At 54.8% G+C, this 11,572-nt stretch overlaps 1 protein-coding gene across 1 annotated transcript in view; it reads right to left on the reverse strand.

Annotated features, from left to right (window-relative positions):
• Nucleotides 1-295: 295 nt before the first annotated feature.
• Nucleotides 296-11,572, reverse strand: part of CEP43 (centrosomal protein 43) — a 31,646-nt gene continuing 20,369 nt past the window's right edge. The window contains exons 8-13 of the mRNA XM_040449249.1: nt 10,381-10,606; nt 8,386-8,516; nt 6,114-6,182; nt 3,605-3,644; nt 2,708-2,804; nt 296-1,546 (exon numbers count right to left, since the gene is read on the reverse strand). Of these exons, the coding sequence (XP_040305183.1) occupies nt 1,472-1,546; nt 2,708-2,804; nt 3,605-3,644; nt 6,114-6,182; nt 8,386-8,516; nt 10,381-10,606 (638 nt within the window). The 3' untranslated portion in view covers nt 296-1,471. The remainder of the gene's footprint in view (nt 1,547-2,707; nt 2,805-3,604; nt 3,645-6,113; nt 6,183-8,385; nt 8,517-10,380; nt 10,607-11,572) is intronic.

An 11,572-nucleotide genomic window follows, 5' to 3' on the forward strand; every position in this document is an offset into this window, starting at 1 on the left:
ACCCACCGCCAGGACGGAGGCCACAGCCCACGGACCGAGGGCAGACCGACACTGCGGCTCCCAGGGGGCCCTGGCCCGTCTTCTGTCCTCCTTCCTCTTGGTGTTTATGGCTCAGTTTCACCGAGGGGCTATACAAGCAGATTGTCAAGTTATACAATCTCGCTCCTCACGCCATCACCTCCCTTTACCTCTGAGGGCCCAGCAGATATTTCTGCCCCCTTTAGGCTAACGTGAAATGAAAAACGGGCACTCCGTGAACCATGGAGTCTGCTCACTTACTGAGATCAGTCACGTAGGTCTAGTTCACTCTTTATTAATAAAGGTGACTTCTAATAAAAAGCATAATTTAATTCAAATAAAAAAGTACAGAACGTAACACATAATCACAGCGTCACTTACACAAACAGGAACGGACGTGCCCTCTCTGGGCTGTCTGGAACGGAGACCTCAGAGCCCTCGGTGACCTACGCGGACAGCAGCTCGGCAGGTGCGGGGGAGGGGGGCTGCCCCCAGGCCGGCACTGGCCCCGTGTGCAAAGGGCCGCGGTGGAACGACCTGGAGTGAGTGGGTAAAGCCCGTCAGACCAGATGTGGTCTTCGGCCATCACCACTGTTCCAGTCCAATCTGGATTTGAGTACGACCAGCCTACACATCTGAAATAAAAGCACTGCTTCATGCTTTCCGACGCCTTTGGCATTTCGTCTGTTTCCAGGCATCTTTATTTATAAGCAATAAATTGTAACTATAAAGAACACAACCTGCCGCTGACGCTCCTGACGCGGACCTGGGCAGCGACCACTAATGTCAGCGACAAGTCCAGGAACTAAAAGTCAGAGCACCCTCTAGATTTCTTCGAATCAAGCAAAACTACGTAGCACACACACAAGTGTTTTCGTACAAGCTTCCTGGCCTAACAACCCTTCCAGACAGAAGGAAATACACAATAAAGCAGACACGTCAAATTCAACTTAAAGTAACAGGCTTCAATGCTGCACATGTACCAGGTCGTTTTGCCAAGTATGTGCAGAACCACCTAATATCGAATATGCTTTGATTCTAGATGGCTCAAGCCACACACACACACACACACACACACACACACACACACACACAATTGTGTGAACCTACAGCTTTATTGACACCTTTCAGGATGCTCTTAATACTCGTATTTTCACGGGTTCACTCCCTGTGAGGAGTCTGAGTTGTAGATAATCAATTTCCACAGAGAAATGTGCAGCCAAACCAAATTAAGAACTTGTATCTTCCACACATGGGCTCAAGTTGGAAGCGTTTTGTTTAGTATAACGAAAAGTTAATTTTTAAAAATATCTGCAGTCTTTTTGAAACACAAGGCACCAACAGGGAGCAGACATTCCAGCAAAGAGTGATTGTCTGGGGCGGGTGGGGGGGGGGATGCAACTGATCAGAGTCCTCTGTCCTTTGTTGATGAGAGTACTTCCTCCTTTCGTGTCTAGGCAACGTCTTCCAGATAATCCGCGACATCACTGAGCTGGGACACAGTCAGGTCCTGCGTCAGGTCATCAAGCTTCGTGGTTCAAACGGAAAAAGGAAAAAGAGCGGGTGTCAGAAGAGAGAGAGTCATAAATAATCTTTAAAACATACTGCTGTCATTTACATATCACCTTGTACTCCACAAACCACTTCGTATCCAAAAGTCCCCTAAACCCTCCCCTTCCTCCCCCTATTTCGAAACCTGGGACGATTACCAAAGGCTGAGCTCGCAGCCCAAGGCCACGCTAACGAACACCTGTTACCATAACCCTCCCAGCTGCCCCGGTGGCTGCAGGTACATCGGGTGCGACCAGAGACCAAGTGCCGGGAGCCGTCCTCCCCCAGCCTTCCCGACGCTCCCGTGAGGCACACACTACCGGTCCCGCTGTGCCAACGGGCAGGCTGCGGATGACAGATTAAAGCGCGCCCAGGAGACCACAGGACGCAAAAGGACACGCTCCCGGAGCCTGCCGGCTCCGACGCGCCGCCTCTCCCAACGGCCTGCCGCGTCCGGTCATCCCGCGACGGTCACGGGCACTTGGGGAACGCCCCTCGTCCACCTCTGGGCCGGGGCCGCCTACAGCCTGAGAGGCGCCCGCCTGACCGGCAGCCGCCTCTGTGACGCCGACGGGACAGCCTGAGATGCCGCCTCCGTCTCACGTGCAACGTGCGTCCACCCAAGTACACTCTGCCCTCTGCCCGAGAACAAGGCCGAACGTGGATCTCCAGGACGCACTCCTAACCGCCCAGCCCGCCGCACGTCTGCCGAATCGTCCCCTCCGGGCTTCCGCGCCAGCCCTGGCCTGCCTGTTGACACGCCGCTTCACCTCCCCCTGCACGGGGCCCCCATCCCCACACCCACTCCCAGTCCTGTCCCGACTTCTCTGGCCTCTGCCGTCTACACCCCTGAGGCGGTCAGTTCGGACTCCAGTCCCGACCCACTGGGGCCCACCTACGCCCACGACGCCCAGCCACAGGGCACAGGTGCCCCAGCGGCACGCACTGACCCCGGGAGCGGCCATCAGGGGCACCCTACAGACGCGTAAAAGCCATTGTTTCTCGACTCGGGCCCAGTAGCTGTCACGTCACGATTTTCAACTGTTTTTCTCCTCATCTGTGTACATTTTTTGAAGCTTTACAGCAAGTCAAGGCAACAGGCACAAACAGTGTTCCACAGGTAACGCTAACACCATACTTTGTCACTGGCATTGATGTCGTCCATTTCCACAGAAAGATCTTCCTCGATCTCTTCACCAATACTCAGCTCACTTTTTTCTGAGCGATGGCTGGTACTAGTTTGAGAGAAGGAAACAGAATAAAGGACACTGAATATGAACGTTTAAATGAAATATCAGGTACCATTAACTTTGTCCGTATTACCTCACCTGATCCTCAACATAACTTATCGAGGGCAACAGAAACAGGGGAGTCAACTTAAGACATGAGAAAACCAAGGTCCGTGATGGTGACTCTGGCCACAATGTCAGGAAAAGCACAAACCCAGGTTCTTAAAATTTCATCTACAAGCCATGCCATCTCTCAAAAAAAACTGTATGATAAATCATTCTGTTAAGAAATAAAATATAAATTCTCAATTGGGGGGGGGACCTTGTCAATTACATAAAATTCTCAGGCTCTAATTTAAAATTTCTGATCACACCCACAACAATTATTTCCAAACCATCAGGCAACTCACAGATTATATTATCATTACGTACGTAAAAAGGTATCTGAACAAAACATGACCTGTCATCTGAATGAGGACACTAGCTGGAGAGGGCAATGTCTCAAGTTAGGCGCGCGTCCCCACCTTCCACGGGGCTGGGGGAGCGCACGTGGACCACGGCAACCCGACGCGACCTGACGCCTCCGAGTGGCCGTGTCGTGTTCTTACCAAGTTTCCTGAACATGACGCGTTTGTTCGCATTCTAATCCAAAACCAAAACAGGCTTCGAAGTGCAGGGTGTAACTCTGGAGTGACCAGCGTGCACGAGAGAGTCAAATACACTAAAATAAGCAGCAACGTAATTCCGTCACGCTTTCCTGTGTCACAAACTCTGCGATTTATTTGTTGCCCAGCTATTTTTCTTACCTGTTAAAGTCATCAACATAGTCGTCGTCTTCTCCAGTCCCTGTAAGTTTAAGAAAAGACGGGCGACGTTTACATCAGCATGCTTCACGATGTAGCTACAATCGCACACTCACGTTTCCTTCAGGAAAAACCCCATTACCGAATGATATTGCATCATTAAAAATGAAGTCTCCGGGGTTAGGAATATCTTTCCCGTATAGGACACGAAAGCAAAGGACCAAATAAACTACCTACGAAATAACAGAATGTCATTCATAAAATGTGGTTAATACCCAGTCTTTTATTCCAAGTACCCAAAAGCTAAATCACGTTGTATGTTTATTATTTGTAAAGTCGTCTGATATTAAAAATATCAGGTGCTGGATGTAATGGGAGACCTCAAAACCAGATTATCACGAACCCCCTACTGCTGCCTCATGGGCTGTGAGTTCGAGCCCCGTGTCGGGCTCTGTGCTGACAGCTCGGAGCCTGGAGCCTGCTTCCGATTCTGTGTCTCCCTCTCTCTCTGCCCCTCCTCTGCTCGTGCTTTGTCTCTCTCTCTCTGTCAAAAATAAATAACATTAAAAAACTAAAATAATGTCCAGGTGGGGCTCTCAGTTAACATACCGGCACTTGACAATCAGCGTGACCTCAGGCAACTCACGTAACCTGGCTCTCATCTGCAGAAATGGAGGAAATACTAAAACCAACCTCACAGGGTTAAGACTGAGATAAAACCACCTGTTGCCACGGTGCCAAGTGCGTGTCACCAGCGTCATTATTACCCTAGGCTGGTCCGCTAACATTCGTACGTTACTTCAAATACTGAGAAGTCCACAAATTCACGACGACGACGAAAACAAACAGGAAGCAATACCGCTGCAATACCATCAAACAAAACTAAACAGAAATGCTGATTTACACCGAACCCTCACGTCCGGCTGAGTGACCAGTTAAACTTTAGCTGACGAGTCCCAGGTCTTCCCCGCAGTGGCACCCACAGCCCCAGCCCAACGACAGCACAGGTCCCGGCGAAGGCGAGGGAAGCAGAGGGCCCCCTTCTCCCGGCTGGCACCTGCAGCGCGGCAGGGCCCCTTCCCTCGAGGGGAACGCTCAGCGTCCCCTCCTCAATAGCAGGCTGGGGCTGCCCTGGCTTTGACAAAGAGCAGGCTGTCAGAGGAGAGGGACAGCAGGAGGCAGAGACACCTGGCACAGGTGAGACACAGGTGAGTAGAAGCAGCAGGCCAGGCAGGGAGCAGGGGGCGGGGCCAGGGGCGGGGCGGGGCCAGGGGCGGGGCAGGGGGCGGGCCAGGGGCAGCCGCGGGTGGGGCTGAGGAAGAGACGGCCTGCCCAGGAACCGGGGGAACTCTGGGCAAGGGCTCAGGCCCGCCCAGCGTCACCTTCACCGCCACCGCCACCGCCACCGCCACCGCCACCGCCACCGCCACGGCTGCAGAGTCTGGCAGCTGGGGGCGCGTCCACGCTGCGGCTGCAGGGCGAGCCGAGACACCGCCAGAGGCAGCTGGCGCTCATGAGGCACCGTTCACTAGGGCCTGCGTGTGTCACTGGAGTGTCTCCAGCGTACAAGGAGCTGGGTGCCGTCAGCGCCCGCGGGCAGGCCCGGAGAGGGCACGGCTGGCCTCCGCCTGTTCGGACGCGCCACGGAGGGAGGCCCCATCTGCGATGTCACCTGCGCCCACCTGCTCCCAAACTGGAGTCCTCTCCGCTCACCGCAGTGTCCTCCAGAACGGGGGCGGCCGCGCGGGCGGGCGGGCGGGTAAGGAGGGGTCTTGCCGGGGCCCAGCGCCCACCCCGCGAGCGCAGATCCGGGGCAGCGGAACGTCACGTGGGGCACACACCCCTGTCCCGCGGGGACGGAAGAGGGACCGCCGAGCACGCTGGCCGAGCCGTTTCTTCCAGCCCCTCCCGGGTGAGGTGCGCCTAGAGGACGCCCATCCGCCTCTGTCCCTCCCCCCGGACCGGACACCGGAGGAGAGCCCCAGGGCCCTGGAAGCGCTCACGTCCGCAGGAACGCATTTCCTCCCTCAGGGTCACAAACCATCACTCCACGTGACACAACTGAACACCAGATCCACAGCCTGTCTCCCACTCAGGCTGCTCCCCCAGGGCCTGGACGGCGCACTCCCAGTGCCCAGAATAGGGACTCTGCCTTTGCACGGACTGTCCTCGGTCTGCGCTGAAACGTCACCCACCTGGTCTCGGCAGGGAAGTCGCCCCCGGGGCGAGGACGAGCCCACCTCCTGCCCGTTTCCACCCCAGCGCCCACTGGCTCCCCCCACGCCGCGGGTGTCTGCAGGGGCCCGTCCCAGGCAGAACCCACCCCCCCTCCCGAGAACCCAAGCTCCACAAGCAGGGAGACTGTGGTGGCCGCTGCGTCACCCACCCCCGGGGACCGCCAGGCGCCCAGTCAGGAGGCGCCTGCTGCAGGCCAACCCGCTGCATTTAAGATTTTATTCTAAAACATAATGGCCTTCAGGCCATTAAGACTAAAAACAGGAAATCTACTTACCTAATCCAAGCGATCCAACTTTATCATTGACCAACTTCAGATCTTTCAAAACCGTGTTTCCTCTTTTACCTGTGGAGGAAAAACATTCACACGGGCTTGACTTTTAGAACCCAACAGTCTCTAAGGCGTATCACTGGTTTTTCCGGTATAGGGTTTATGACTATAACGTCATAACCAAAATCGAAGACAGAATTGCAAACTCTGACGAATGATGCTCACATCATGCATCGCACCCCCTTTTTAACCACACACCATACTGCTCTTTATTGAAATCTGACCAGGAAATAATCTCTGGCCTAACAGATGGCACCGTCTGTGAAAAGACTCATTAAGTGTGAATTCAGGAACTACGGTTATTCTCAATTTTATTTCCTTCAATTTTGCTTTAATTCAACGGCTATTTCATTTACCAAACTGATTGTTTTTTCAGTCCTAAGTGCTCAACATCCTCTCCCAGTCGTCATTCTCTACTCGCCATTAAGAGCAACTTGACCATGACCCACTAAGTTCTCACTGCAGGTGACAACGACTGGGGAAGAAGAAGGGGGGCGGGGGGGGGGAACTGGCGTGGGCCACACGAACAGATAGGTGGCCAGTTCACCACCCGGCTCAAAGAAACCACACATCATCTCCTTCACGCATCCTGGGGAATTCTGAGCTGCACCACGTAACCTAAAAAGGTTAGTAGGGGCGCCTGGGGGGCTCAGTCGGTTAAGTGTCCGACTTCGGCTCGGGTCATGATCTCGGTTTGTGAGTTCAGGCCCCACGTCGGGCTCTGTGCTGACAGCTCGGGCCCGGAGCCTGCTTCGGATGCTGGGTCTCCCCTCTCTCTGCCCCTCCCCCACGGGTGCTCTGTCTCTCAAAAATAAACATAAAAAAAATTAAAAAACAAAGGTTAGTAAATACTACAAAATTATGCAAAAATCACACAATTTCTTAATAAAGATCTACTTTTTAGTAGGGTTTAAAACACTGTCCATTAGATCTCTATTTACTGTGATGTAGTAAACAAACTTCACCTACACGCGTCTTCATTCAAGGCTACACTTTCAAACCCTCTGTCTTGTCACCACCTGCATGTGGGAGGGGCGGGAAGGTAAACCGTGCAGCGACACGGCCCTTCCACGTCTGACAACCTGCCTCTCTGGTACGTGGAAAAAGAGAGGTCAGATTCACATTCCGAATAAGGAAATCTTGCCATTTGCAATGATGTGGAGAGAGTCAGAGAGTATAATGCCGAGGAAGGTAAGTCAGAGAGAGACAAATATCATACGATTTCACTCACGTGTGGAATTTAAGAATCAAAACAAACGAGCCAAAGGAAAAAAAAAGAGAGAAACCAAGAGTCAGACTCTGAACCATAAAGAGCACACGGATGGGTCACCTGAATGGAGGGGCTGGGGGCATGGCTGGAACGGGAGGGCATTAAAGAGTACACGCATCGGTCAGAGAAAGATACAGTATGTGTTCACTCCTGTGTGGATCGTGAGAAACTTAACAGGAGACCATGGGGGAGGGGAGGAAAGGGGCGGGGAAAAGAAAAGTTACAGAGGGGAGGGAGGCAAACAAGAGACTCTTCGATCCAGAGGAGGAACTGAGGGTGGATGGGGGTGGGGGAGAGGGGAAAGCGGGTGACGGGGACTGAGGGGGGCACCGGCCGGGATGAGCACTGGGCGTTGTGCGTAAGCGACCAACCACGGGAATCCACCCCCCAAGCCAGGAGTATACACTGTACGTTCGCCAACTTATCAAAAAAAAAAAAAAAAAAAAAAAAAAGAGAGAGAGAGAGAACACGCATCATGGTGAACAAACACATAAAATAAATCTAGGAGATCACACACACACGCACACCATGATTTGGAGTTCTGATATCCAAAGGGGAAAAAAGATGGGCCGGCTCCAAATCGCTGAAGGGAGAATATTTTAACATTCCCGTGATGATTATTTGCAATCATAAAACCTACAAAACAAATTCTTAAAAACTGATCGACTCTAAGTCCTGCTCGAGTCCATCTAAATGCCCCACACGGGAGAAATGACGTGACATACTCACGACCTAAGGCAGCTAGGAAGTGGGTTTTGGAAGCGTTTTGATGGCTGGGAAAGCGGCGGCACGAGGAAGCGAGGCGACCGCAACCGTGGTAAAGGAAGGTTCGCGAGCCGCCTCGGGAGCACCACGGGCTGAGGACTCGCGCAAAGGAAGCGGCTCACGGGCTACTTAACCAGAGAAAACCCATCGCCAGGCCTCGGGCCGTGTCTCCACCACACTCACTTCCGGCCTCTGCCGACGAGGGGGCTCCGGGGGCTCCGGGGGCTCCGGTCAGGGAGCTGCGGCCGCTCTTCAAGGGGGGCGCGTCCGAGAGCGAGGCGAGGCTTCCGGCGGGCGGCCCGGGCTCGCTTCTCCTGCCAACAAACAAGCGGGTCGCGTCAGTTGCCTGCGGCCAGGCCAAGGACACAGAGGCGACTCCACCGCGGCGGGAGTGCGCGCGGCACCGGGACCCAACGTGCAGTCGCAGAGTCCGTGGCGAGTGACCGGAGAAGCCCGCTGGCCTCTCCCAAATCGTCTGCGACCTTACAAACTGAACCGTTCAGCACCTGCAGGGTCTGTGATTCTTGGCAGAAGCCGGCGAGGGGCAGCACAGAGGCCACCTCCCCAGCGGTGCCCCGCCCTCGCGTGGGCCTCTCGCGGCCCCACCGCCCACCTCACCCCTTCCCCGGGCCTCCTGTCCAGCCCTGCCCATGCCCACCCACGCCAGCAGGAACCTTCCCAGGCTGCTACCGTCACCCCCCACCCCCCCACCCTGCCCAGTGCACCCGCACGCTCCGCCCTGCGCACAGCACCACCGAGACCGGCCTCTCCCCCGCACCCCTGCACATCGGTCCCCTCCCTCCTAGCACTGTCCTCAGCAGACAGGCGCACGGCCACTCCCCACTTCCCCACTTTATCGTTCTCCCCCCACCCCTCACACCCCTGTAAGACACAACTCACCTGGGGAGCACTCCCCACCTACCATCTGCCCCCATCCTTTGCCCAACCCGCTCTAACCCTCTGCCACGGCAGCCCGCTGCCCCACGATCCGTCACCCCTGCCTCCGTGTCACCCCTGCCTCCGTGTCACCCCTGCCTCCGTGCTGCTACGCAGGACTCACTCCAGCCTCCTCCTTCCAGGACACCTCTCCGAATCCCCTGGGTCCCTTCCCTCTCCCTCCTCCTCCCCTCACTGACTCCCAGGTGCCACCTGCCACTTCCCAGGTGACAGCCTCCAGGCTCCTCCAGGGGCAGCATCTAACACGGACACCTCCCTCCCCCCTCACTGGGCCTCTAGCCCAGACCTCTCCCCGAATGCCCTGCCCGTCGGACGCCCTCAGTTACCGGCCCGAGGCCTGACCTCGGCAGCAGTGAGCTTCACAGCCTGAGTTCTAGACCGTCACCTGCCCAGCTGTGCAGCCCAGCCCTGCTCTCCACCTGTCGGGCGGGGTTTCCAACCTTCCAGCCATTCAGCTGAAAACCCTGGACCCTCCCTCGAGGTCACTCCGTTCTCTGACACTGACCAGCAAACCCTTTCGGATCCGGCCTCCAAGCACACCCCCAAACTGCCAATTTCTCACCACTTCTGACATCGTCTCTCACCCGGATAATCCCGACCGCCTCCCAGATAGACGCCCAGCGGCCAGACCCCGGGGCTCCCGGTCTCCCTAACGGTGAAATCGTACGTACTCCCGCCGCAGTGCCGCTCACCACTCTCTGCCGCACCCGCAGGGTTGCACGAGCTGCCTCCTCTCCCCGGAGTTCCAGAAGCCCCGCCACCTGCCCGGCCGACTGACCAACTCAGTGAGCTCCCCCCGCTACCCAGGACGGACGCTCTAGCCGAGCACCACCGGCCTCTGCTCGCCCTGTCACTGCTCCTGTCACTGCTCGGCCATCACTCTGGCTGCATCCCCCTGGCGGCTTGTCGGGACTGCCTCCTCCTTGGTGCCTCTGTCTACAAGACTGCAGGCTTCTGGAGGGAGGCGCCCTGCCTGAGCTCTGGCTGCCCCGTCCTGGCACGGGACAGGCACTCGGTACGTGCCCGCCGACGGAAATCAGTGATACCCAGGTTTTCGCCACCTGGGATTGTTTCACAGCACGAAAGGCTTTAGTGACACAAAATCAGACTTACATATCAATAATTACAGAAGCTTTAGTAGCTTGTTTTTAAATTACGAAATACTTGGAAAAGATATTTTTAAGCCTCTGGCTCGATAATCCAAAAACACGGTTTACTCACCAACCGTAAGTTTTTTCTGGTTTAGGAATGGGATCATCAAAGAAAGAATCCCCTTCCATATCATCTCCGTCTGGACAAAGACCAGCTTTGTCTTTGACATCTAGACTTTTGTTACTTAGGAAAGATCCAATTTTCGTTTCATGAGTCAACAAGTGGAGACTGCTTCTGCTCTTTGGTTCTGATGAGGAGAGACTCGTGTCACTCTGACTGGCCTCACTGTTGGCCTAGAAAAACAGAACGGGAAAGAGAAGAGGCCTCCTTGGTGAAACGAAACATTAAGAAGCCATTTGACACAAGAAAACATCACACGGACATACACAAACCTCTGTGTGTGTGTGTGTGTGTGTGTGTGTGTGTGTGTGTGTGTGATCTCACAGCTGCATGGAGGGGAGAGCAACCCCGTGACCTATCAGCGCGTCCCCAATTCACGGCATGGCTAACTTCCGAAGGAGAGAATGTCAAAAGTAATGTGTTCGAACCATTCTTCTTCTCCCTCCCTAAATGGAAGTATCTTTCCCTACCCCATTTATAAAGAAGCTTTCCCACTTATAAATAACTTCTGCATTTCCTCTTACGTGTCCGTCACTGCGTCAAAAGTTATCTTAAATTAGTAAGTCGCCAACTTGCAGAAAGGAGGAGGGCCCACGGGTGAAGAAGGAAGATTAGTTCACATGAACGAACCAGGCAGTAAAACAAAGCATTCATCAGGGAAGACGGCACTTGTCCACCCAGCGCCAAAGAGAAGAGGCGTCGAGGCGAGAGGGGCCCTCTCCGCCGCCCCCGCGTCCAAGGCAGATTTGCTGCCGAAAGCACTGGTCTGACTTCAGACACCAGACAACTGCCCGATCCACACTGCCTCACCCGTCCGCGGACAAGTGTCCCACATCCGCCTCTGCGCACCTTACACGGTACAAGACCCTCAAGCGTCTCTCCCCCCGTCCTGCCCATCTGGTGTTACGGGCGCAAAACCGCACACCGCAGTTTCTTGTTTTCCGTTGGCCTTAATCCGCACAACCTCACTTTACTCCATCCTTGGTCCCATTTCCTTTTGCCCTTAGACAGGTCTAGGTCAACAACAACAAAAACAAACCATGCTAGTGGCGATACAAGCAGCTAACCTTTCTGGAGAACCTTCCAATCTTCCTCCAGGCGATCTCCTTTTCATCCTCAAAAGCAGCCTAAAAGCACGGGG

This window comes from Herpailurus yagouaroundi, unplaced genomic scaffold (genome assembly GCF_014898765.1).
Source record: "Herpailurus yagouaroundi ecotype Mexico unplaced genomic scaffold, PumYag 198, whole genome shotgun sequence".
Taxonomy (NCBI): Eukaryota; Metazoa; Chordata; class Mammalia; order Carnivora; family Felidae; genus Herpailurus; species Herpailurus yagouaroundi.